Here is a 26,797-nt window from a genome sequence, read left to right as displayed (position 1 = left end):
GGCTGGCCCGCATCGCTTCGGACCAGTCTACCCAATGCGAAGAGGACACATGCCAGCATTTGGGGAGTGGTGTCAAGCTGGCCATGCCCACCCAGTTGGCCACACCAAACCAGTTGGCTACACTGACCAACCCACCCCAAGGTAAACCACAGCCCTGATGCGGCCCTCAATGAAATTGAGTTTGACACCTCTGATCTAGACCATGAGTGTCCAAACTTTTGGCTTGTGTGGGCCACACTGAGTGAAAAGGAATAGAATAGAATAGAATAGAATAGAATAGAATAGAATAGAATAGAATAGAATAGAATAGAATAGAATAGAATACTTTATTGGCCAAGTGTGATTGGACACACAAGGAATTTGTCTTGGTGTAAATACTCTCAGTATACATAAAGAAAAGATACATTCGTTAAGAATCAAGAATTATAACGTAGTGAATTGCAGATAATAATAAGGAATAAAGAAACCATTAGAGAGCATTTCATCGAGGCAGCCATCGTCGGCGCCATCTTGGCTGAACTGTATATAAACCACACAATAACGATAAGATTACAGTCTTGTGAGATCACATTACTAGCTCACCAGGGCTGCATGTTGCCTGTGGGCTGCAGGTTGGACACGCCTGATCTAAACATTGTAATAATGATATTCTTCAGTGTATCTCTTTCCAATGTCTCCCTCTTTTCTCTATAAAAGCAGTTATGAGTTATGAGATACTCAACCTAGATCTGATCTACACGGAGAAGAGATCTTAAGATTTTTCTTTCTATCACTAGTTAACAGTTACTGGGAAGCAAAACCAGAAGGAAGCTGCTGCATTCTTTTTTATGCGACTGTATGACTATGCCACTCTGGGACTACAACCCTGGCCTAAAACAATTCTTCTGATACTCTGAATAGTATCAAAGGCACTTTTTGTTATCTTTTTAATAACAAAAACAAGTCTGATGTGTTCTATCAAATCCTAGGAATCCATAGGAAGCCCTGGGCCAAAAGAGAAAACAAATAACTTTGCTTTATTTGAATGGTACATGCAAAATCACAATGCACAGGGCAGTAACTTAGAACAGATTAAGTGGAGGCAAGGTAGAGATAGGCAACAAAGATAGTAAATTTTATGTCACTGTAATTTCAGATAAATGGCTCTTTGGGTAGCTAGAAAGGCAATTTCTCTATTTCCGTAGATCAGGATTGTAGGAGAATATAAAAAGAATATAGAATATAGAAACAACATGGCTTAACCAGTTTTCATGTTTAAAGAAACTATGTCTACTTAGCAAATGTTTGGGAAGCACACTGATTTGTACTGAAGATTACTTAATACAAGTACCATATCTGAGAAGGTGATCTACCTGTATTATTTCCTTCCCTTCAGGTACAACCTTTTCTAATAGCAACAGCTTGGGGAGAATTCCCCCATTACCAACAAAGGGGTGCTGGGCACTGTGGGAAATGTTAATAGGATGAGCAGCTTTCCAGAGTGAATTAGAGTCAGGAGAATACAGGACAACAGTTCCTGAAAGCAGACTGAGACCTTGCAAAAATGTTCCATAGAAACTGTCTGGGATTTTGATAAAGGACTTCTGTGATATCAATAGCAGAATGCAAAATAGTGAGATACCTTAGGCTATTCCAATTCCTTTTATTGGCTATTCCAATAAAAATATGTTGGGTAACCTTGATGGAACATTACCTTTAATTGGCATACTTGGAGAATTTTAAAGCTACAGATCCAGTTTGGATTGCTGCAAAGCCATTATTATCTTCCCCAGCCCACCTTCCCTTCGCAATTACCGTTCAAAGCGAATAACTTTGGCCAACAGATACTGCAGCGTTGGGCTATATTGGCGGAAACTTTCTAAAAGCTGTAAGCGGTTGCGCAAGTGCTTTATTTCTGATTCAGTCCTCCATGTTGGCGGCTTCTTAGTTATTTGGATTGCTCTAAAAGGGAAATGTTCCTGAAGGCAATATCAAATACATTTTAAAATAAATATTCACAGGGGCAGCAGTAAAAGATGGTATTGTCGTTCTCTCAGGCATCATTAGTCCTCTCTTGCTCTCTTTCTTTTGCCTCCCTTTAAAAGATGTAACTTTTTTATTTTTTTTATTTAATTTGATTTGTCAATCACTTACAAGATAATAGGTATAAGAATAAACATAGTTATGAATACATGAAATTGATACATATAAAAAAATAAAAGAAACAATAGGACAGGGATGGTAGGCACTTTGGTGCGCTTATGCACACCCCCTACAGACCTCTTAGGAAAGGGGTGAGGTCAATACTTCAAAGTTCTATTATTGTTTGCTAGTTTAATCAGAATTTTATCAGGTCTCCTTGTGATTATTTCTCAGTTCCATGGAGAATTGTGTGGTTTCCACCTTCACAAAATAGCAATAAAATTCCATTGCAATGATGGACACTGGATGAACTTTGACCTCAGAATTTCTACAGCTTTACTAGTCCACCCAAGCCCTTCCCATCCCAGTCAGTAAAAAGGCTATGTAACAAGCCTAAGTTAATGCAAAAAATGTGAAGTAATGAAAGTAATGATAGGGGCATTGCTTTCAGGGAAAAGCTTGTGTAATGTTGAGGCATTCTTACAACTGAGAAGGAAGACGGCTGTGGAAGTAATAAGCAGAGCATCAAGCAAGAGAGAGAGGACATTAAAGTGGATTTGGGTCTATTATATCTTTAAAAGGGGTGGGTCTTGATCATGCAGTAACAGTCACAAAGGCCATTTTGACACCCTCCCCCACCTGCAGATGCTCTTGGAAATAAGATCCCCTCAGATACTCCCATGTTTCAGCTATACTGCTTACTGTTTGTGTTTAATTTTTAACAAAGTATGCAGGAATGGCTCAGATGACTGTGAATTTGATTTCAGTTCAGCAATTATGTAAATCTTCCCTCCTGGTCTTTTGTTATGCAGCTACTGGACCATAATTCCAACATTTTTCAGCCCACTAAAGAGTTGTAGCGAAGATAATACCGCTACCAATCAATCCAAGGATTGAGGAAGACAACCTTTAGTCCCCATGTTCAGTCATACTGAAGTTTATCTACTTCAATATATTCCACTCACTCTTTTGCACACCTTTCCTCCCTCAAGCATCTCACACTCTCCTCCAGTCAAGCTCAAATATTAAATCCACTGCAGCAGACACACACAAGTTTTTGCAACTGTGATTCTGTAAAGCAGGACTAAATAACAATAACCACCATGCAGGAAGTTGACAGTGTATTTCACCTTGAACTCAAAACCAAATAACTCAAATAAACCTTTGGTTCAAAACATTTTGAATTGTTGTTCTTGCTTTTATCTTCAGAAGAGATATTTGTTCAATTTCCTTACTGCTATATTCCTACCCTTGTCCTCTAATTGTCTGTCACTGCAGATATAAAACAAATCTGAAAAAATAATATATGGCTTGTCCAGACCTTTGAAACGCTGAATTCATGTCGATCAAACACAATATTGGCGCTTTTGATGTCCTAAAAAGCAGACATTGAATGGCAGTTAATTTTACATAAAATTCTGTAAAAAAAAAAGGGCTTAAAAATATTCTACACTTTTATGTTAGTTTTTAACAAATAATTCTATTTTATATTTATGGTTTCTGATTATATTATAGAATACCAATGAAAGTTAATGTTAAAGAGCAATAATAAATAAAATCAATAATAAAAGACCTTCAGTTATTTTGTGGAACCCCTTACACCTTCAATTTGCCGACGACAGTCTTTCTCTATCAGGTCAAAACCTGCGAATCCTTTCAATGCGCTGCGGAATCCTCGGCATGCTTTTATCATCAGAATAATGTTCACAATGAGCCTGCGAAAATTCTTGCGGGGGGAGGCAATACATTGGCCACATATTAAACATTTGTCATCTGTTATCACCATAAATGGAGATAAATAATACATAAATGCAGAGTGCCTTAGGCATGTTAACCCACTGTCCTCTCTAATACATGTTTGATTCTTGGAGACAAGTAAACAAAGTATCTGGTAGTGAGATTTACAAGAGCAGCTAAAACAGATTACTGTGTGGAGGAGTTTTTCCTTTAGTACAATGGCTCCACTTTCTAAAAAGCTGATCATTTTATCCATCTCTTCCCTCTCTTCAGCATTACATATGGCTACAGAGAAAATCCTTAGAATAAACAATACAGGTAGTCCTCAACTTATGACAATTGAGACCAAACATTTATGTTGCTAAATGAGAAATCTGTGAAGTGAGTTTTGTCCCATTTTATAACTTTTCTTGCCACATTTGTTAAGTGAAGCACTGCAGTTGTTAAATTAGTAACACGGTTGGTTGTTAAAGTGAATCTGTTTTCCCCATTGACTTTGCTTGTCAGAAAGTTGCAAAAGGGGATCGCATGACCCCGGGACACTGCAACTATCATAAATGTGAGTCAGATGTCAAACATCCTAATGTAAATCATGTGACCATGGGGGTGCTGCAGTGGTCATAAATGGGAAAAATGGTCATAAGTCACTTTCTACTCTAAGCATGCAGGTATACAAATATGGGACAAGGTACCAAGACAACATGTAGAGCTAATCTCAGGTGTCCCAATATTTTTCACATTCTAGAAATCTGCTGTGGAAAAAAATTAACCTCCTCAGAATTGTTTAGGGAGGTGTTAGAGAAAGGACAGGAAACAGGATAAAGGACATCACTGATTATGAAGTCATCCCAAATGTCTAAAAAAATATTCACTTATAAAACAAAACAAAACATGGTGGATCATTTGTTCATATCTATAAAGAATTATAGCGTGTTGGGTAAACCGACACACAAAGTCATAAAACTATGTTTGAACTAACACATAAAACAAAATAAAGGCATTATTGCAAGTGTGAATGCAAACCTAACCTATACATATATCTTTACATTCTCCCCTCACTTAGTAATGCATCTGTTTTCATTATCACTGGCTATTGATTATGTTAATGTTGATACCTTTCCTTGTTCAAAAAAATCAAAATATGTACATAGGAGAAGTAGCATACCTTAATTCCCCTTTTGTAGTTAACCAATTTGTCCCTGTAACCTGTAAAAGAAAATGGCTATGGGCTTTATTTTTCTTTAATACATTTTCCATCAGCTGAAATTCTCCCATTTTCTTTGTACTGAAAACATCTGTATGCACACAGAGATGAACATTTCTTGCTATCTAGAACAGTGGTTGCCAACCGGTGGGCCGCAGCAAAATTTTGGTGATCCGCAGAGAAATGGCAGAGAAATAGCCCCTGAAAGCAATTAATCCGGGCCACATGGGAAAACAAGGCTGCTCCGCCCACATGGCCCGCCCACCCGCTGACCCCCACCCTTTGGCCGAGCACAAACCTTACCTTGAGACTGAGTGGAGAGTCACGTGAGCTGGAATTGGAAGGTAAGACCAATGGCAGGGGAGGAAAATCCGCCCTGAGGTGGCTTGCTAATGTTGGTGGGAAAGTTGGTCCCATATTCCAGAGCTGTAGTAGTCACAGGACAGGCCCTTTGGTCACCCCGGAGCAGTTCCTCCATCGGGATGACTACAGCTCTGAAATATGGGACTGGCCCCTGGTGGCTGGAATGAAGTAATGGTTCTGTTGTGGCAGGGAGTGCAGCACAAGCGGGCTGAAGTGGCAGTGGCTGGAAGAAGCAGTACTCACATTTGCATCTCCCTTCACTGCGGTATATTTGCGGCAGCTGGGGCGCCAAGGCAGCCCCTTGTGTCCTGCCGCATCTGTAGTGCAGCAGAGAAAAGCAGCCGGAGCTAACCCTAGCTCTGCATATGCTAAATTGCCCCCCTGCAAACTATTGTCTCTGTAGCTGAAGCAGCGTGGGAAACTTCAGCTGGATTCTCGAGAGACGAGAGTGACTCCGGCTGCTTCTCTCATCTCTCTCAAGGAGCGCCCGACAGCTTAGCTGGAGGGGGAACCTCTCTGATCCCTCCACAGGCTCTCCGAGGTGGGCAGCAGGGAAGTAGCACTTGGAAGAAGCAGATTGCCACTGCCAGGCTCCAGGGTTTCTCTCCCACTGAGGTTGCAGCAATCGGGCGGGGACAAAACGGTGCCCGGCTCCCCTCCTGGGGCAGGAAAGGTAAGGAACAGCAGAAGCGGCAGATGGAGGGCTGATGGAGGAAAGCAACTCTCCTCTGGGAGGGTGAAGGTGTCAACTTCCCCCCCTTTCCTTGCCTGCTTCCAGGTGAGGCTGGAAGAGCACTGGCATCCCTGTCCTGGAGTCCCCACTTTCTCCCCCTCCCCTCCCCCTAATTAATCACAGAGGGTGGCAGTCCTTCTGCAGGCAGCTGCCTGCTGAGAAGCCCCTGGAGGGGCGGCCGAGGGGCGCTGCCCCCCAAGGAGAGCAAAGCCCCCTTTCTGTCTCTGCTTCTCCCAGCAGCAGTTGCCTCAAGGCCCCTCAGCTCAGACACCCACCCCTTGCTCTTCTGTCTCTTTGGAAGGTGCAGGTGGGGGAGGGATGGAAGCATCCCAGGCAGCCACAGTTATAATTAAATAAGTTATGCATGTATGTATGTATGTATGTATGTATGTGTGTGTACATACATATATATATATATGTTTGTGTGTGTGTGTATACACACATATATACATACGCATACACACACATAATTTTTAATATTAAATTTATATTTAATATAAAAAATTAAAAGTTTTATATTAAATATATTATCATTTTTTTTAAACAAAATTTATTAATTTTAAAGACAAACAAAACATCATTAAACATTGAACACATAAAACCTCTTTCCAGTATAAATTTTTACAAGGCAGATAAAACATTGTTTTATACAACATAATTCTAATCTATCCCATTTCCATATGGACACATAAATATCTTTTAGCAAATTTCTCATTATTTCTCTTTACTCTTATTCAATTACATTTCTTTTTTATATTTATTCATTTTATAGTCATCATATTCATATTTCCCTCTGACTTGTTTACAATTATTCTCATCTGACATTCCTCCAAGGTTTTATTAATTCTCAAACGAACATAAACACACAAAACACAAAAACATAAAACTTCTTTTTAGAAAGTGGCTTGGCCCCGGATTACCTCTCTTTATACGGACTTCAATTAAATTCATGCTCATCTTATATACCATTACCTATCTTATTTACCATTCTATATCTTCTATATAACTTCTCCCTGCTTTTCACTCTTCTTAATTCTATTTTATTTATTTCATCTTAGTTTAAATCATTATACTTGTATCTTCTGTCCATTCTTTTCCAATTATCCATTTATCTCATTCCCTATATATATATATATATAAAAAGATTTCTCCTGGAATCACTAATCGAAGTATGATGCCTTTCTATCGTTCCCCTAAATTAACATTAAAATAACACCTAGTTCCCAATCTGATTCTGCTTAGTACATTCTACCTACTAAATTTTAAGAAAAAGAGAAAATAGTAAATCTATAAAATATTTAACTACATAATTAAATATTGAATCTTGTAACATTCCAATTATCTATTTCAAAGACAAATGCTGCAATAAGTTTATAATAACATCAACACAATAGTCAATTAAACTCTATAATTAAACTAAATATTTTAGACATTCCCTTTAATATTTTATTAAATCTTAAAATCTATCATTATTAAGCATTTTAATATTTTAATCTTTTTTTAGATCTTATAAAATTCTAATTTTCTATCTCTAATACAAATACTACAATACTATCTTATGTACCTTGCAGAATCTTTTTTTTTTTAATAAAAATTATACATTACCCTTTATCCCTAAAATTTTTTTTGCTTTTTCCCATCTTGTTTCATACCTTTGTGGCTTTTTTCCCCCTTTTCCCTTCCTTTCTTATCCCACCTGGCCTTTTTACCCCCCCCCCTCTCCTAACCTCCGCCTTTTTAGCTTCCCCTCTCTGTTGTAGTCCTCTTTTCTTTTGCTTTCTAGCATTGTACTGATTTTGCATCTTATTTTTCTCTTTCTTGGGTGTTTTTTTGGGTCTTAAGTCCTTCATTTTCCTTCCTCTCTTTCTCCTTTCTTTCATAATCAAACTTTTGGATTCATTAAAGATGGCTTCTTCTTCTTCTTCTTCTTCTTCTTCTTCTTCTTCTTCTTCTTCTTCTTCTTCTTCTTCTTCTTCTGCTTCTTCTGCTTCCTCCATCAGTTGTTGTGTTTGCTGATAAATAGCAAGCGCCATTTCTAAAAAGTGAAAGGCTTCTTCCAAAGCGTCCTTACCTTCTTTCTTTGTTTCAACAGATAAAGCCATTATAAACCTTTTCTTCTTTTTTCTTTTTCCTTCTTCTTCTTAAAACAACCAAGCTATTTCAAAGCTTAAAACAGTTCCCCAAAGTCCCAGAGTCATCAAGCAGTCCAAACAGAGCACAAAGTTCTTCCCTTTACACTTTCTCTTCCTGGGGTAATATCAATTGAAGAAAAAACCCAGTCTGTATTTTAAAGCCTTATTGCAATTAACTTCTAGTCTCAAAATCTTCCAGGCATCTCCTCCAACAAGATCTTAATATAATTTTTTTTGTCCTCTCCCTTCCCACTTGTAGCAAAGAGCTTTAAATTTTTACCTTCTATAAAAAGGCAGGTTTTTCAATATCCATTTGTTAACTCTGTACGGAAGAAGAGTAAACTTTCTCTTTCAGCACTTCCATTCGCCGCTTTAAAAATCTCCTCTGGAAACAAAGTATCTTCCAAAAAGTCAAAGTTTTCAGGATGTTAGATGTATCTTAAGATCCCGGCTCAGCCAAAGAACTTTCACTTCAAAACTTTCTCCTTCTTCCTCCAGCACTATCTTGGCCAGCTGCCGGCTTCTTTGTGGCGGCCATTACTGACCGCCGCTCCACCGCCTTGAGAAAAGGGGGTTTTGCCGGCTGGGGAGGGGGTCTGCGATACCCCCAAACCCCTATCCGGATCCCCCCTATCTTCGGCTGCCTCTACGGGGCAGCCTTATCCTCCAGACCCGTCGGGATCGGAGGCACCAAGACGGCTAGCGCAACAGGGATCGCGCAGGATCGTGAATCCCTGCCGCCGCCGAAGCCTGGCAAACCGGAAGTCCAAATATATTATCATTTTAAAAAAAATCCTATTAGTGGTCCTCGGGATTTAAAAGTATGAGTTTGGTGGTCCCTGAGGGTCAAAAGGTTGGCAACCCCTGATCTAGAATACCACCCTATAGAGGCAAAAGTGATATAAATGCTTAATGAACACAGAACTTCCAAAAATTACGGAAGAAAATAAAAACATGCTAAATGAAGAGATCAGACTAGAAGAAGTAATTGTGGTGATAAATAGACGGAAAAAAACAAACAATAAGGCACCAGGACCAGACAGGCTTCCGGCTGAAATGTATAAAACTCAACAAGGAATATTAGGCAATAGGCTACTTAAAATATTCAGTGCGGTCTTGGAAGAGGCGAAAATTCTGCAAACATGGGATGAAGCGACGATTACAATCATCCCTAAAGAAAATACTGACCAGACAGACATTAAAAATTATAGACCAATATCTCTGTTAAGTATGGATGATAAGACCTTTGTAACAATAGCTGATAGATTCAAAAAAAATTAAATGAGTTTATACACGCCAACCAAAATGGTTTCCTTCCACAAAGACAACTCAAAAACAATCTACGAATACTACGAAGAATGCAGTGGAGACCAAGTAGCACTATTATGTCTGGATGCCCAAAAGGCATTTGACAATGTTAAATGGAATTTTATCTTACAACAATTTAGATACATGGACTTTGGGCAGAAATTTTTAAATGTGATCTCGGCAATATATACCGTGTTTCTCATATAATAAGGCCAGGTCTTATTTTTTTTTGAGCCCCGAAAAAACGGCTAGGCTGTCTTTTCAGGGGTGCATTAATTTCTCCCCCCCCCCACGCACCCTTGCCTAGAGCGCCCCGTGGGCAGCTACGCCTCACCACCAGCCGCTCCTAATGACCGATCATGGCGGAGCGTGGAGGACTTCCTACCCCTGCCAAGCACCTTTGCTACAGACCGGTTATGGTGTTGGTTGCAGCAGGCGGGGCAGCAGGCGGGCAGCAGCAGTGTGGATGTCGGCCTTGGCAGGGCACTTTAAATTGCAAGACCTTTGGTGCCTGCCACTGCTGCTTCCTTTGCCGCTCTTGCTTTCCCTTCGCATTCCTCCACTGGCAGTGTTTCAGCCGCTTCTTGGGCAGGGGAGTCGCCTCTGTAGCTTCCACTGTTCCTGCTGGCACTGGCACCTCTCTTGCTAGTGCTGTCTCCAACAACAACAGCAGTGCCGGCGGGAACTATGGAAGTGTTTCAGATGTTTCTTGGGCGGGGGAGCCGCCTCTGTAGCTTCCACGGTTCCCGTCAGTGCTGGCGAGAGAACAGCAGCAGGCGCCGAAGGTCTCATGATTTAAAGTGCCCTGTCGAGGCCGACATCCATGCCGCCACTGCCCGCCTGCTGACCTGGCCTGCAACCAGCACCATACCTGGGTCTGCAGCAAAGACACTTGGCAGGGGTAGGGAGCACTCTGTTCTCCGCCATGATCGGCCGTTAGGAGCGGCTGGTGATGAGGCGTGGCTGCCCGCGGGGTGCTCCTAAGGGCAAGTTCCCCCCCGCCCTCCCTACCAATTTCGATGTTTTAAAATAGGCCTAAATTTGAGGGGAGAGGCTTAATTTCATTTTATCCCTAGAAAACATGCTGGGGCTTCCTATGGTGGGGGCGTATTGTTGAAGAAACATGGTAGCAATCAGGAAGCAAAAATATTAATTAATGGGGAAACAACTAAAACATTTAAAATCCCAAAGGGAACGAGACAGGGATGTCTACTATCGCCGTTTTTGTTTATTCTAACATTAGAAGTATTAGCTAGGATAATTAGAAAAGAAACACAAATAAAAGGTTTAAAAATAAAGAAAGAAGAATTTAAGTTACAAGCTTTCGCAGATGGCCTAGTTTTCATTCTAGAAGAACCACAAAAATCAGGACTAAAACTCACAGAAACAATAGAAGAATATGGAGAGGTTGCAGGACTGAAAATTAATAAGGAAAAAACTAAAACAATCGCCAAGAATATGACAAATAAACAAAAAGAAACACTAAGATAATGGGCATCCAGATAGTTAATAAGTTAAAATATTTGGGGATTAAGATCTTGGCAACAACTAGCAGATGACGTGAATGTGTTTTACTGCAGGTTTGAAAGGAAACTACAGCCACCTATCTCCACAACCCCCATCTCAAATACACCAACAACAGCCAAGCCTCCTACAACTGACCCCAACCCATTGGGTTCACAACCTCTGGTGATCACAGAAAAAGAAGTGCAAGATCTATTTCACAGACAAAAGCCAGGAAAAGTACCAGGGCCAGACAAGACAAACTCCTTCTTGCTTAAAAGTCTGTGCTGACCAATTGGCCCCCATCTTCACCCGAATCTTTTCTTTCAGCATTCAATACCATCAGTCCAGACATTCTTCTAAGTAAACTAAATCAACTAGTGGTACCTGAACACACTTGTAAGTGGATCATAAGCTTCCTAACAGACAGGAAGCAGCAGGTGAAGCTAGGCAGAATCACATCTGATACTTGTACAATTAGCACAGCCCCCCCGCAAGGCTGTGTGCTTTCTCCACTTCTCTTCTCCCTAAATACCAATGACTGCATCTTAAACGATCCATCTGTTAAAATATTGAAGTTTGCTGATGACACAGCAGTGATTGGTCTCATTCAAGATGACAAATCCGCATACAGACAGCAGGCTATACAACTTGCCTTGTGGTGTAACCGGAACAATCTGGAACTGAACACACTCAAAACCATAGAAATGGTGGTAGACTTAGAAGAAACCCTCCCATACTACTACCTCTTACAATACTAGACAACCCCGTATCAACAGTAGAGACCTTCAAATTTCTAGGTTCTTCTATATCACATGACCTAAAATGGACACCTAACATCAAAAAAGCACAACAAAGAATGTTCTTTCTGTGCCAACTCAGAAAGCTCAAACAGCCCAAGGAGCTGCTGATACAGTTCTATGGAGGAATTATTGAGTCTATCATCTGCACCTCTAAAACTGTCTGGTTTGGTTCTGCAACCCAACAGGACAGACACAGACTTCAGAGGATAATTAGGACTGCAGAAAAAACAATTACTACCAACCTGCCTTCAATCGAGAACCTGTATACTGCACGAGTCAAAAAGAGGGTTGTGAAAATATTTACAGACCCCTCACATCCCGGACACAAACTGTTTCAACTCCTTCCCTCAAAATGACACTATAGAGCACTGCACACCCGAACAACTAGACACAAGAACAGTTTTTTCCCAAAAGCCATCACTCTGCTAAACAAATAATTCCCTCAACACTGTTCAACTATTACAAAGTCTGCACTACTATTACTGTTAATCTTCTCATCACTCCTTATCACCCATCCCCTCCCACTTATGAATGTATGACTGTAGCTTTGTCACTTGTATCCTTACGATTTATATTGGCTATTTCCTATATGATTTGATTGCTTATTGTACCCTATGACTATCATTAAGTGTTGTACCTTATGATTCTTGACTCTTGACTCATGTATCATTTCTTTCATGTATACTGAGAGTATTTGCACCAAGACAAATTCCTTGTGTGTCCAATCACACTTGGCCAATAAATAATTATATTCTATTCTATTTTTAATGAAACGTATAACAGAAGATTTGGAAAGATGAGGAAACTTAAGGTTATCTTTTATGGGCAGAATTGCTGTTATAAAGATGAATGTATTGCCAAAATTACTTTTTCTCTTTAAAAATATTCCCATAAAATTAGAAAAAAAAAATCTTCTGTGATTTGAATAAACTAAAATTGAAATTTATATTGCAAGGAAAAAAAAACCAGGATTAAATTAAAATTGTTGCAGGATGCTAAAGAAAGACGGGGTTTTGGCTTACCCGACTGGGAAATTTATCATCAAGCAGCTACACTTACCTGGGTAAGGGATTGGATAACTCTTGACAATATAAGAATGTTAGCTTTAGAAAGCCATAATTTACAAGCAGGGTGGCATGCCTTTTTATGACAAGATAGAAAAGAGGCCCACCGATATTTTCAAAGGCATAAGATTAGGCAGACATTACTATCGATATCGAATAAAACAAAACAACTAATATATATAGAAGCACCAATGTGGTTATCTACACTGGAAGCTTTAGTATATCCAAATCTGCTTGGCTGAGGGAAAATTCTAAACGAGGCAGGAGAATTGAAATCAAGGCAAGAATTAAAAGAACAAGGGGTGGATCTGGAATGGTGGGCTTACTTACAAGTTCAATCATGGTATAGAAAAGATATGAAAGAACAGGGAATTAGCAGACAGAAAATGAAATTAGATGAAATATTACTGGGAGCAGATGATAAATTGATAAGGAAAATTTACAGACTTTTATTGGAATATAAATTAGAGGAACAAGTAAAAGAAATGATGTTGGCTTGGGCAAAAGATATTGGATATGGTTATTAATTTGGACAAATGGCAAATCTTATGGGAGAAAAATAAAAAAATAGCATTGGCCACATTGTATAAAGGAAATTTATACAAATTGTTTTATAGGTGGCACATCCAAACAACAAAATTAGCTAAAATGTATCCAAATTTATCTCCTATTTGGAAATGCTCCCAGGTAAATGGATTGTATTATCATATATGGTGGACTTGTAGAAAAGCCCAGGAATTTTGGCATAAAATTCAAAGTTGGTTCGAAGAAATTGGTGAGATTAAACTTGAGTATAAACTGAATTTTTTTTTGCTGGGAAGCAACACAAGAGAGATACAATAAGGAACTAATGTATCTGATAATACATGTGATCACGGCAACAAGATTAGCTTATGCTCCGAAGTGGAAAGTTAAGGAAATTCCCGATGAAACTGTGACAATTAAAAATATATGGACATGCACCAAAATGGATAAATTAACACTGGAAATAAAAAATAAGGACGAGACTTTACAGCATGGGTAAATTTTACAAATCGTGGGGAAAAAGGAATGACTTAAAATTAAAATAAGATAAGGATGTTAAGATAGTAGATTAGAAATATGGAAAATTGCTGTAATGTATACATGTATATATTATGTAAATTTGTATTATGTGCTATCCACAATAGATATGTATGACAAATAGGTTTTTCAGGACGATTACGTTCATTGTTTTTAATGTTTTTGTTCAATAAAAAATTATTAAAAAATTTTTTAAAAAATTCTTCCTATCTTTTTTCTCTAGTGATGAATGGAAAAATATACCAAGAGAAAAGAGAGATTTTTCCAAACATATCCAATAGACTATATCCTTTTTTTATCCTTTTTCCATTGCTTATTAGATTGATCAACTCTAGATGGAAGAAATTAACAGAGGACCAGCAAGGCAAGAAATGGAGTATTGTTGGATGTAGTTTGTACAAAGATTCAGACTCTAATTTACATGAGAAATGGCTCTCTGTCAGGTATATGGGCTAAATCAGGTTACTCTTGCTACACCCTCTGCTGCAATTGGAGAAAGGTTTTACTTTTAAAAAAAACAGAGAGTAAAGAATTGGGCTTTTACCATCCATAGCAGCATTGATTCACCCTGGGAAATCCAAGCGTGGAAGTCTATGCAATATCTTCCAGATATCTCTGAATGATTGGTTGAAAAATGTTTCTAGCAGTACAGGTAGACCTCGAGTTATGACTGTAATGGAATGGGCGTTGGTATAATTACCTGAGAATACCCTTTCTATCTACGCTGCAAGAGAGTCCAGGATGGGTAGACTCCTCCCCATGACATCATAGAGCTGAGTCTTCCAGTATATAAAAGCCGGCCCCTTGCTGACTCCCCCAGCTTTAGGCGTAGGTATGTGACAGATGTTGAGTGTCTATGGAAGCAAAAAAACAATTAGAAAACAGCCCCACCTCCGATATCCAAAAGCAGACAAACCAAGGATGGGGCTGGACTCTCTTGTAGTGTAGATAGAAAGGGCGTTCTCAGGTAATATACCAACACCCATTGTCATCGACTCTGCATCAAGAGTCCAGGATGGGACATACCAAAGCCTGCATGTCCTCGGGAGAGATCTTGTCCAGTTAGCTTACACCACTTGTGGAACTACCCTCTGAAGTACCCGTCTGCCAAATGCTGCATCTGCCGAAACAAATGAGTCCAGATGATAATGTCATATGAAGGGAGACGGAGTTGTCCAGGTAGCTGCCCTACAGATCTCTGCAAGAGATGTCTGTGTAGACCAAGCGGCCAAAGTAGCCATGCTTCTGGTGGAGTGCACAGTCAGAGTTCTGGGTACTGGAAGGGAAAAAGTCAGGTAGGCCTTGGAAATACATGCCCTGCTCAGGGTAGGAGAAGAAGCCTTGCACCCCAAGGAGTTGGAGAGAAAGACATGAACAAGGCCTCAGTCTTCCAAAAAACAGCTGTACATTTGATGTAGATGTGAAGAGTTCTTCTTACATCCAACGTATGCCACTTATGTTCCAACTCGTGGCTTGGGTTGGGACAGAAATCAGGTAACACAATTTCTTGGGCCAGATGGAACCAGGAATTGAGTTTCGGGACAAAAGTAGGATCTAAACATAAGACCATCCTGTTCTCATGAAAGGTACAGAGGTCCTGTCTAACTAAGAGTGCTGCCAGTTTTCCCTTGTAAGGCATCAACAGGTCAGGATGGGTAGTACTCTTCCTTATCTGCTTAGAACTGAGTCTGTGCAAAAGGCTTATTAGCCTAGCTCCGCCCACTCTGGGTGACTCCTCCCCAGTTTATGCTTAGTCCTTAGCAGCTAAGGACGTGGGTTTTGCCTCTCCTGTTTTTGGACTTTTACTATTCCAAAGACAGACTCCTAACAAAGAAATTTCCCCTTAAGGGAAAATACGCCTCCGTTTTGCCTTCTTTTCAAGCTTGGCGCTCCACTTCGCAGCTGCTGATCGGGAGCTGCCAAACAGCTGAGAGCTGCTCCGGGGATCCGGAGCTGCCTGAAGAGGCCACAGGGGCCATTTTAAGCCCTTCAGGGCGAAGATAGCAGCTCAAACGGCCAGAGAGTCGTTCATCAGGGCGGAGACTTCTGCCCCATCTACAAAGCTGTGGAACCGTTTTTCGGCACTCCACGGCAAAGAGAAGTTGTTGCTTCGCCAGACGGCCATTTTCTGAGAGTGTGGGCGTCGGCCACGCTCCTTCTTCAGCTGCAGGGTTGGAATTCCCACACACACAGTGAAGCAAGCAGCCGCACGATCCTGTGGCTGCCTTTTTTGCAGTTTCTCTGCCAACTACAGAACAACAAAGATCCAGGGAGAGCTCAGTTCCTCCCTGGATGAAGAAGAGAATCCTCATGGTGGTCAGGTGGCCATTTTGAAGACTCCTCGTGGCCAGCAGCCATTTTGAACACCACAGTTGGCCATTTTGAAGACTCAGGCGGCCATTTTGACCAGGCTTCTTCTTCTCTTCCCACCACTCCTGCACCTTTTTGTCACCACCAGTTGCTGTTCCTGCTGCAGATGACATTGAAGGGTAGGCTCTAAAAAAATCTCTAATTTCCCGGTGGGGGATTAGTTTCCCTATCCCAAAGTAGACCAGGACCCTTGGCCTTCTGGTAGGGCCTGGTCTATCCATATTGCCCTAACAGGCCCAGGAGGGTTTGAGTCCCAGTAGGAAGAGAAATCTTTCTACTGAAGTGTTTTTGTGAAGAAGAAAGTGGTGGTTTGTGTGGGGATAGAGAAAATTTCCCCTGAAGATAATCCATAAATCCCTTCGTGTGTTCTCCTGCCACAGAACTTCCAGTCAGATTTGGCCTTGCTGCTCCACGATGGCTGAAGCTCCAAGGGAAACCAGAACTTCTAAAGCAGCCAAGCCTCAAAAGGTGGCTCCTGCTGCTTTGACCAAAGGGGAGCAGCCTGTAAAGAAGGCCTCAAGAACAGAGGAGAAGGATGCTTCCAGGCATAATCAAGCCATCGAGAAGCATATAGCCAAGGTGCACCAGGCCTCTTCTCGCATAACGTCTGCACGGCCCTCTTCTCCGGTTGCACTCAGTGAAGTGGATTTGGAGGAGCCTAGACCTTCTTCCAGACCTGATTTCCAAACTTGGTCCCCTAATGTATCCAGGCGAGGCGCATCTCCAGTTCCTTCTGAAGGGGACAGTTATTCAGGGTACCTTGCCAGGAGCATGGATGCAGTAGACAGGGGCTGGAACCTCCCTTTCCTTCTACTGCATTGGCAGCCCGCCCTGCTGATCCTTCTGATACGGATGTCCCAATGAATCTACAACTCCTGATAGACAAGGTAATCAGGAAGGGCGTCACAGAAGGTTTACAGAGAGCGACTCATCACTCTTTGCCTGTCTCTGATTTGTCTGAAGGAAAATCCTGTGTGTGTGAAGCTCTTTTGTCAGAACGAGGCTCCTTCATTTATTTATTTATTTATTTATTTGATTTGTCAATCGCTTACAAGATGATAAGTATAAGTATATACATAGTTATGAATACATGAAATGGGTACATATAAGAAAAATAAAAGAAACAATAGGACAGGGACGGTAGGCACGTTGGTGCGCTTATGCACGCCCCCTACACACCTCTTAGGAAAGGGGTGAGGTCAATAGTAGACAGTCTAAGGTTAAAGTTTTTGGGGTTTGGGGAAGAAACCACAGAGTCAGGTAGAGTATTCCAGACATTGACCACTCTGTTGCTGAAGTTGTATTTCCTTCAATCAAGTTTGGTGCGGTTAACCTTGAGTTTGGATCTATTGTGTGCTCTTGTGTTGTTATGGTTGAAGCTGAAGTATTCATTGACAGGTAGGACATTACAATGTATGATTTTATATACCATACTTAGATCAGACCGAAGATGGCGTAATTCAAGGTTTTCTAGGTCTAGAATTTCAAGTCTGGTGGCATAAGGTATTCTACAACAAGTAGAGGAGTGGAGAACTCTTCTTGTGAAATATTTCTGGACTTTCTCAACTGTGCTAATATCAGATACATAATGTGGGTTCCAGACTGATGAGCTGTATTCGAGTATTGGTCTAGCAAATGTTTTGTATGCTCTAGTTAGTAGTGTGATATTACCAGAGAAAAAGCTACGTATTAGGTTAACAACTCTTAATGCCTTTTTGGCTATGTAGGTACAGTGGGCTCTAGCACTTAGATAATTAGAGATGAGTATTCCAAGGTCCTTTACAGAGCTTGGATCATCAACAAGATCTTGACTATTCAGCTTGTATTTTATTTTCTGATTTGTTTTGCCAATATGTAAGACAGATCATTTATTTGTTGAGATTTGAAGTTGCCATTTGTTTGACCATTCTGATACATAGTCAAGATCTTTTTGAAGGGTAGCAGTATTGTCTGTGGTATTGAACAGCTTTACATCGTCAGCGAAAAGAACGCAGTTGCTCTTAATATGATCACAGAGGTCATTTATGTAGAGTATGAAGAGAGTTGGTCCTAGAACACTGCCTTGGGGGACACCACTATTGACAGGTACAGAATTTGATAGGACGCTCCCAATTTTGACCATTTGTTGTCTGTTTGACAGGAATGCAGTTATGCAGTTGTCCAGAGATACCATACGATTTTATTTTTAGGAGTAGTTTGTTGTGTACCACTGAGTCAAAGGCTTTACAGAAGTCTATGTAGATTGCGTCTATTGCTTTGCCCTGATCGAGTTGTGTAGTCCATATGTTTTTGCAGTGTAAGAGTTGCAGATTACAGGATAGTTTTTTCCTGAAACCAAATTGTTTATTGGAGAGTAGGTTGCTTGTCTCTAAGTGGAGGATAATGGATTGGTTAATAATTGATTCTATGACTTTACAGGTGATGCAGCATAAGGATATTGGTCTGTAATTTTCAACTAGGCTGGGGTCTCCCTTTTTGAAGATGGGGATGACCGTGGCTTGTGACCATAGGTTAGACAAGGAGCTGGTCCTGAAAGATTTTTCAAAGATTATGCTTAGAGGATCAGCTATGGCAGTGGATAGCTTTTTTAAGAAGTAGGCACATATTCCATCCGGTCCAATAGATAGAGATGGTTTTAGATTGTGTAGTGCTTTTTCAACATTGTCTTCTGTAAAATCGATATGTATTAGATCATTGTAGTTGTCTGTGGTTCGGCTAGGAAATACTGGGCAGGATCCATTGCTGTTTACAAATACTGAGCCGAAGAATGTGTTAAAGATGTTGGCTTTAATGGTGTCGTCGTTGCAATCTTTACCATTAGGTCCTATCAGGGGTGGGATGGACCTTGAGTCTTTTAGTTTGTTGTTTACAAAATTGTAAAAAGTGCGGGTGGAATTGGTGCATAGAAGGTTTTCCTCTTGTTTAATGTGATAATTGGTGCATTCAGTCTTTATCTGGTGGCATAAATTTTTGTATCGGCTTTTGAAATTGGCAACGTGACCAGATTTGTTTTTCTGCCAGAGTGATCTCTTTTTGGATTGAAGTTTCCTTATTGTTATGGGTAATCTGTTTTTTTTTTGTTTTTTGGGGGGGAGTTGTTGGTACATATAGTTTGATGACTCTTTTGACTTCAAGTAAAAAATATGCTGTAATGGTCTTCAACAGTATTGCATCCAGTGAATAGAGATTGCCAATCAAGGGATGAGAGATCATTGTCTATAAGATCATAGTTGCATTTTTTGAAGTTATAATTGGGGATTACGTCATTGTGATGATTTTTGTGTGGGCGTATGTTGAGACAAAAGTCAATCATATTGTGGTCACTGCTGGAAAAGGGTTCTTTAGTTTGTATTCCGTAAATTAAATTCAAACTATTGCAGAAGATGAGATTGAGGTAGTTGTTTAGTCTAGTGTTGTTGGTTATAGTTGTTCCAGTCCCAGATTTGTAACAGCATTGTAGAAGGTTGCATGTATGGGTTCAGTTGTACATTCATTTAGGGTGCAGTCAATATGAGGTAGATTGAAGTCACCAAGAAAGATAAAAGTGTGTGGGCAGGATGCTGCCCATGTTAGTAGTGTATTTAGCTTGTTTACATGTTCGATGTCATAATCAGGTGCTCTGTAACATAGTAAGAATCGAAATGTGATATTTAAGGATAGTTCACAGATGATGGTCTCAGGAAGAGCAAGCTCCTGGGTAATTTGGATGTTTTTTAGATGTAAGGACTTTTTATAGAAGATAGCAACACCACCTCCTCTGCGAATTTCACGATCTGATCGGTAAACATGATAGTCTCTTACTGTGGTAATGGAGTCAGGGAGAGATGTGTTGAGCCATGTTTCACAGACAAATATGAGGTCGAATTTAGCCATATTTAGTAAGAGGAGAAATTCGGGTATTTTATTCACAACACTTCTTGCATTGAGTAGCTTGCATTTAAGGCCAGCAGTAGTTGGAATTGAGGTAGTTAGGGGCGTGCGTGCCTAGTCTTGGGTGATGGTGGATTGGTTGAGGTAGGGTTGTGGTTGAAGGTTAAAGCTGAGTTGCGGGTTGTGTGACTTACTTTTGATACAGTCAGCATGGTAGTCAATGTACAGGTCCTTCTCTCCATTGTCTAGACATTTTTTGAGTTCGGTGCGGAGTACACGGGAGCGGGCATGTTGCTGTATGGTTAGGTCAGGACGACAATGGAAGTTCTTATGGTTGGTGTTGGTTTTGGTGAGTGAATTTATATATACCTCAATATATATACTTCAATATATACCTTAAGTTTATGACCTTCAATATAATGCATAATACATAACTTCCAATCGAATTCTGCTTGGCACATTCTTATAATACACACTATATTCTTTAAAAAAAAAAAAAAGAAAGATTGTAAATATATGTAATTATAAACCCTCATTCCATTCCAGTTCAGTTCTATCATTAATAATCATTAAAACCATAACATCTTTAACACTTCTTTTCAATTAAATATCATACTTCCTTAAAAACACATATAATCTCTATAATTAATTTTTCCCTTATTTCTCTTCACGTTTTATAAATCATTAAATATACCTTTTGTTACATTTATTTATTGACAAACATTCCACTGAATTACGATAGCTATTTTATCAGACATTTTAATCATACATTGTTTCATATTTTCTAAAATTATTTCTGCTTCTAATATAACCATACTATCTTATGTACCTTTGCAGAATCCCTTTTTCCATTAAGTTTTCACCCATTATCTCTAAATAGACCCTGTTTCTCTATATTTTGCTTCTGTCCTTTATAACTTCTTTTCCTTTCTTTCTTCCCTCTCATCATCTCCCTCCCCTTTTTACCCCCTTGTCTCTCTAGTTCTAATTCTCTCTTCTGCATTTCCCTCTTCTGTTGCTTTCTGATTTTATGCTTATTTTTCACTGTATTTTTTTTTTTGGAGTTGTTTTTCCCAATCTTAAACTTTCCATTCTCTTTCCCCGCTTTCCTTCCCCCCCCCATCTAAGATTACTTGTTCATTAAAGATGGCTTCTTCTTTGTCGCAATCTTCTTGTTCTGCAGGCATTTCTTGTTGTTTCTCATAATTCCAAATCTCCATTTCTAAACACTGAAATATGAAGCCAAAAGAACCTCTCCCTTCTTGTGCATCTTTTTTGTACTTTTTAAGTTCCATTTTCAGTTCTTCTAAAAGTGGAGCCATTTTAAAAAGTTTTAAACAACCACCTGATTGATTTTAGTCATTCAAAACAATAACCAAGAATCCAGAAATCATCAAGTAATCCAGATAGTCCCGAGTTATATCTTCTTATTTCTTTTTCGACTTTCTCTTCCTGGGGTTTTTGTTGCGATGTTTCAGTTAAAATGTATCTTTTGGAAGTCTTGTTGAGATTTTGCTGTAAGTTCTTTTTTAATTCCAGGCAGTTTCCTCCCTTCCAGATCCTGCCCTTTTATTCTTCCTCTGTCCTTTCCTGTTTTCAAAAGCTTTTAATTATCTAGAAATCTTTATTATCCCTTTGACTTTTTATTTTCAGCATTAAATGCCTATTAATGTCAAAGTGGATTTTTTTCCAATTTCTTGCTTAAGTCTCTTAGCTGTCAGTATAGGAAAAGGAGAAAACCAAATCTTTTTCTTTTTCTCTCTCCTTCATTCCAGGGTACCTTATTTGTTGCTTTTGCTGTTTGACCTGGTCAACCAAAACTTTCTCTTATCTTCCTCCTGCACATTCTTTTCCAGTCAAGTTCTTCTTTGTGGTGGCCATTTCTGACCACCGCTGCAACTGCCTTCGGGAAAGGGAGTAATGGCCAGCTGGGGAGGAGAGATGCGGCTCTCCTCAACCCTGCTGGCAGTCTCCCCCCTCTTCACCACCTCTACAGGGTGGCTTAGCCCCGAAACCAGCCAGCTCGGGGCGCTCCAGCGGCGAGCACGGATCGAAGCCTCGCAGAGACGAGGTTTCAGTCTGTCGCTGAATAAGCTCAAACCGGAAGTCCGCGTTGTGTCTTTTTTTTCAAGGTTGGATAATCTTTCTTTTAAAGAGTCCAGGGATGCTACTATGGTGCCAAGGGATGTTATTTCAATGGTATCAACTCTTTCCAACAGATCCAGTTTGGGTCTGCATGATTTGCAGAGATATGGAAACTCATTGAATGATTCTAGGTATTGAATCATTTGCTCAGATAATCCCAAGCAGTCATGATGAGTGCCTTCCGTAGAATGGAGTCTTTGTTTTGTTCTTTACAGCCATCCTCATTGGAGGGTAAGATTTCTCCATTCACAGTAAGTAGATGGATCAAGGCTTGTATTGCTCAGGCCTATTCCAGCAGGGCCCTGCCAGTTCCCAGGGGCATAACAGCCCATTCCATCCATAGCGCAGCTACGACAATGGCATGGGCTACACAGGCATCGGTGGAGGAGATCTGCAGGGCTGCTACCTGGACTTCACCTTTGCCTTTCATCCGTCACTATTGCCTGGATTCATTTGTGTCAGCAGATGTGGCGTTTGGTAGATGGGTCCTCCAAAGGGTCATTTCGGACCGTGCCAGTCAGGACCGGTCTTAACCCCCCCTGAGGACAACCCTGCTTTGGTATGTCCCCACCTGACCTGTCGATGCCTTACAAGGGAAAATGGGTGTTGTTTACCTGAATGCCACTTTTCCTTGTAGGCATGACAGGTAAGCCGCATCCTTGGGTTGGTTCCTTCCTGGGACCACGGGTGGGGCAGGTCCTGCTAACTTTGTTTTCTTTTTCCTTCACTAGAGGCAACCCAATCTGTCACACGAACTTCGCATAAACTGGGGAGGAATCACCCAGAGTGGGTGGAGCTAGGCTAATAAGCCTTTTGCACAGACTCAGTCCTAAGCAGATAAGGAAGAGTATTACCCATCCTGACCTGTCTCGCCTACAAGAAAAAGTGGCATTCAGGTAAACAATGCCTATTCTGACACTCTCCGGGCTGAAGTAATAGCGACTAGAAAGGCCACCTTGAAGGTCATGAACTGAAGCAACACCAATCTGAGGGGTTTGAAAGGAGACCCAATAAGGGCTTGAAGCATCTTAGGAAGCTCCCACTTGGGGTACCTGTGAAACACCAGGGGACGGAGATTAGAGGCCCCTCTTAAAAACCTATGCATGGATGGATGGTGGGACGGGAGAAGTTTTCCCAGTGCAGAACCGATAACAGAGTTGCCACCTGGTGGCGGAGGGTGTTGAGTGAGAGCCCCTTATCTAGTCCATCCTGAGGGAATAGCAATACATCCGCTACTGATGTCGAGGTGGGAACGCGGTTCTCCCTCAAACACCAATTGCAGAAAACCTTCCATGTGGCATTGTAAATGAGTATTGTGGAAGGTTTACAGGAAGCCTGGATGGTGTGAATTTGGAAGGTTAGAATCGCTCAGATGTTGCCACTCAAGCACCACACAGTCAAGTGATACCACTGAGGGTCTGGGTGCATCAAGTCCCCCTGATGAAGGGAGATCCTGTGGGCTGGGATCCTCAACGGCTGTGTTACAGATTAGTTCATCAGATCAGCAAACCAGGGTCTCCTGGGCCAATGAGGCTCCAGGAGAATCAGCTCCACCTTTTCCTCCAACATCTTCCGAATGATTTCCGGAATGATAGGAAGAGGAGGAAAGACGTAGAGGAAACCTGGGGGCCATCTGCTCCGAAGAGCATTGGTCCCCTCCACTCCCTGAGAAGAGAACCTGGTGAAATATCTGCTCACCTGAGTGTTCAGGGGAGTGGCAAAAAAGTCTACTGAGGGAGTCCCAAATCTGAGGGAGAGATCCCTGAACAGAGAGGGATGGAGACTCCACTCTGAGTGGTCGACAGTGCTCCAACTCAGCCAGTTGTCCTGAGAGCTGTCAACCCCTGAAATGTGATCTGCCCTGATGGATAACAGGTGCCTCTCCACACACCGCCCTAGGTGCTTGGCTTCCCTCATCAAAGCTCTGGATCTCGTCCCTCCCTGATGGTTGATGTGTGCCTTTGCAGCCATGTTGTCTGTCAACACCAACACATGTGCCCTTGCCACCCTGGTTCGGAAATGTTTCAATGCCAGGAAGATGGCCCTGTGTTCCAACCAGTTTATGGGGCAAGTCCTGTCTACTTGAGACCACCTCCCTTGGACCATCTGACCAGCCAAATGGGCCCCCCATCCCTGGAGACTGGCATCTGTGCTGAGCAAGTTTCTGTCTGGTTCCTTGAACAGATGTCCCCTCCAGAGAGCCGGGGATTGCCACCACCAAAACAAGAGAAGAATCTGCGGTGGGACCTGCACTCTGGAGGAAGAGTTACTGTTTCCTGCTAATTAATAAGGTAGCAGGAACCATTGAAGGGCCCGGGAGTGCAGCCTTGCCCAAGGGATGATGCCAATACAGGAAATCATTTTCCCGAGAAGTCTAGAAAGATGAGACAAAGGGACTGCACATTGGCCTTGAATCTGAAGAATCATCTCAATGAGGTTTTCTCCTCGATTTGGGGGAGAGGGAAACCTCGCAAAGAGATGTATCGATGATCGTGCCCAAATGGAGTAACCTGGTTGTGGGAGAGAGATAACTTTTCTTGAAGTTGATCGAAAAGCTATGGCCCTGTAGAAACTGCAAAGTAGTGTTGAGATCTTGCTGTGCAGACTGGAGCGACATTGACTGAATCAAGATGTCTCCAGGTAACACTGAAGTCTCACAGGAACTGACTGAAGCAATTCACCAAAGCCGCCAGCACCTTGGTGAAGACTCTGGGAGCTGATGAAAGCCCAAAGGGCCCTGAAAATTCTCGTTCCGGTAACAAAAATGAAGAAAATGAAGTCAATGGAAGAGAACGCTCCCGAACGCTCTCTAGGATCAAATGCAATGTCTGCATTTTAAAACGCCCATACAGGATAAACTTGTTCAAAAACTTGAGGTCGAAAATGGTTCACCACCACCCCAATGCCTTGGAGACCCGAAGAGCCTAGAGTCAAGGTCTCATTGATCTGCTGGGACCAGGTGTATGGCCCTTATGTCCATGAGGTGTTGAATGGCCAATTCCACAAGGGCCCGTTTGGCACTAGCCCAAGAAATGGGACATCTCACAAAAAACATGAGGTGGGAAGAGGAATTCCAGTTGCAGACCTGACCTCACCGTACTAAGTACCCAGGTGTCTGATGTAGACTCCTCCCATCTGGAGGTAAAGAATGCCAAAGAGCCTCCGATGGGGGGGGAGAATGGGCATTTACTTGGAGTGTCGGAAGGAACGGCTTCCTCCTGTTTACCCGTAAGTTGTTGCTGCCTGCCCGCTACCTCTGGTCATTGTTCCTGGTGCTGAGGGAACGCCCTCTGATTATGGGAGAAGCGAGATGTGGACTTGGCCCGAAAGGAGGAGGGATGAAAATACGGAGTTGGATGATAATCCACCCTCTTTCCCGTTGAAGACAGGACCTTTCTCTTGTCCCTGGTCTTGACCAAGTATGGGTCCAGGGTCTTTCCAAAGAGCTTCTCTCCAGCGCAAGGAGCTGATGCCAACTTCCATTTTCGGCAGGAGTCAGACTGCCAATTTTGCAGCTAGAGGAGCTGTCTCACAGTCACCGAGGAAGCCATGGCTCTAGAGGCAAATTTGGCAGAATTTAAAGTGGTGTCTGAAGTAAATTCAGCCGCTGCAATAATCTTGTTCAGATTCTGGTGCGACCTGAAGTCGGTTGGTGGAAGGCGATCTTGTAATTGATGCAGCCAGTGGAGCGAGGCCCTAGTGAAAAAAGACACTGCTGTGGAGGCCTGGACCGTCCAGGCTGCAGCCTGGTGGGTACGCTTGAGCGTTTGTTCTGATTTCCTATCTTCCAACTTGAGCACATCCTCTAGTTCAGTGGGGGTGCCAGAAGAAGAAAATGAGGCTACCACTGGGGCATCCACAGTGGGCACTACAAGGGCATTGAAGGACCCACATTATAAAATCGCCTGTCATGGGACGAAGGTCGAGGCCCAGCAGCAGGTGAGGCCTCCGCTCTTCAACCAGGTTCAGGAATAATAGAGGAGATGGGAGAGCCTCAGAGTGCATCACTGGTTTGGAGAAGAGGGAATCCCCAGGACCAGATGAATCCCCTTGGGGTTCAGGAGCCACCTGTTCTGGGGTCAATTGGGCGGCAATCAAGGCTTTTTGAAGGAGAGACTTAAATAAAGCCGGCTTGAACACGGCCGTAGAAGGGGGCTGCTCAAAGCGAACCCCCTCTTCCTCAGACATATTAGTGTCTATGATCTCCCCCTCTTCTTCCTCAGATCCTGAGGATCTATTATGCTCCAATCCTGAGGATCTACTATGCTCCAAGGGATTGGTGTAACCCCTATCATCATAATCCCCCCAGTCATACTGGGTGGAGGGACCACTGAGCTACTGATGCCTGGCATATCCTTTATGTAGAAGGGAATAAGCTGGGA

The 26,797-nt window shown here is 41.7% G+C and overlaps 1 protein-coding gene and 1 long non-coding RNA gene across 2 annotated transcripts in view; one reads left to right on the top strand and one right to left on the bottom strand.

The window, feature by feature from the left end:
• The window catches only part of LOC148133098 (uncharacterized), a 704,593-nt gene that overhangs the window by 215,085 nt on the left and 462,711 nt on the right, over nt 1–26,797 (top strand). The gene's annotated exons all lie outside the window — the stretch shown is intronic.
• Nucleotides 1–26,797, bottom strand: part of LOC113421086 (cyclic nucleotide-binding domain-containing protein 2) — a 102,225-nt gene that overhangs the window by 56,369 nt on the left and 19,059 nt on the right. The window contains exons 2-5 of the mRNA XM_087950142.1: nt 5,024–5,064; nt 3,722–3,847; nt 3,443–3,496; nt 1,795–1,958 (exon numbers count right to left, since the gene is read on the bottom strand). Coding sequence (XP_087806268.1) covers nt 1,795–1,958; nt 3,443–3,496; nt 3,722–3,814 — 311 coding nt within the window. The 5' untranslated portion in view covers nt 3,815–3,847; nt 5,024–5,064. The remainder of the gene's footprint in view (nt 1–1,794; nt 1,959–3,442; nt 3,497–3,721; nt 3,848–5,023; nt 5,065–26,797) is intronic.

This window comes from Notechis scutatus, chromosome 1 (genome assembly GCF_049901735.1).
Source record: "Notechis scutatus isolate UNSWTSFEM ecotype Mainland chromosome 1, rNotScu1.2, whole genome shotgun sequence".
NCBI classification, from domain to species: Eukaryota; Metazoa; Chordata; class Lepidosauria; order Squamata; family Elapidae; genus Notechis; species Notechis scutatus.
The sequence above is the reverse complement of the archived record's forward strand: the minus strand, read 5'-3'. Positions and strand labels throughout refer to the sequence as shown.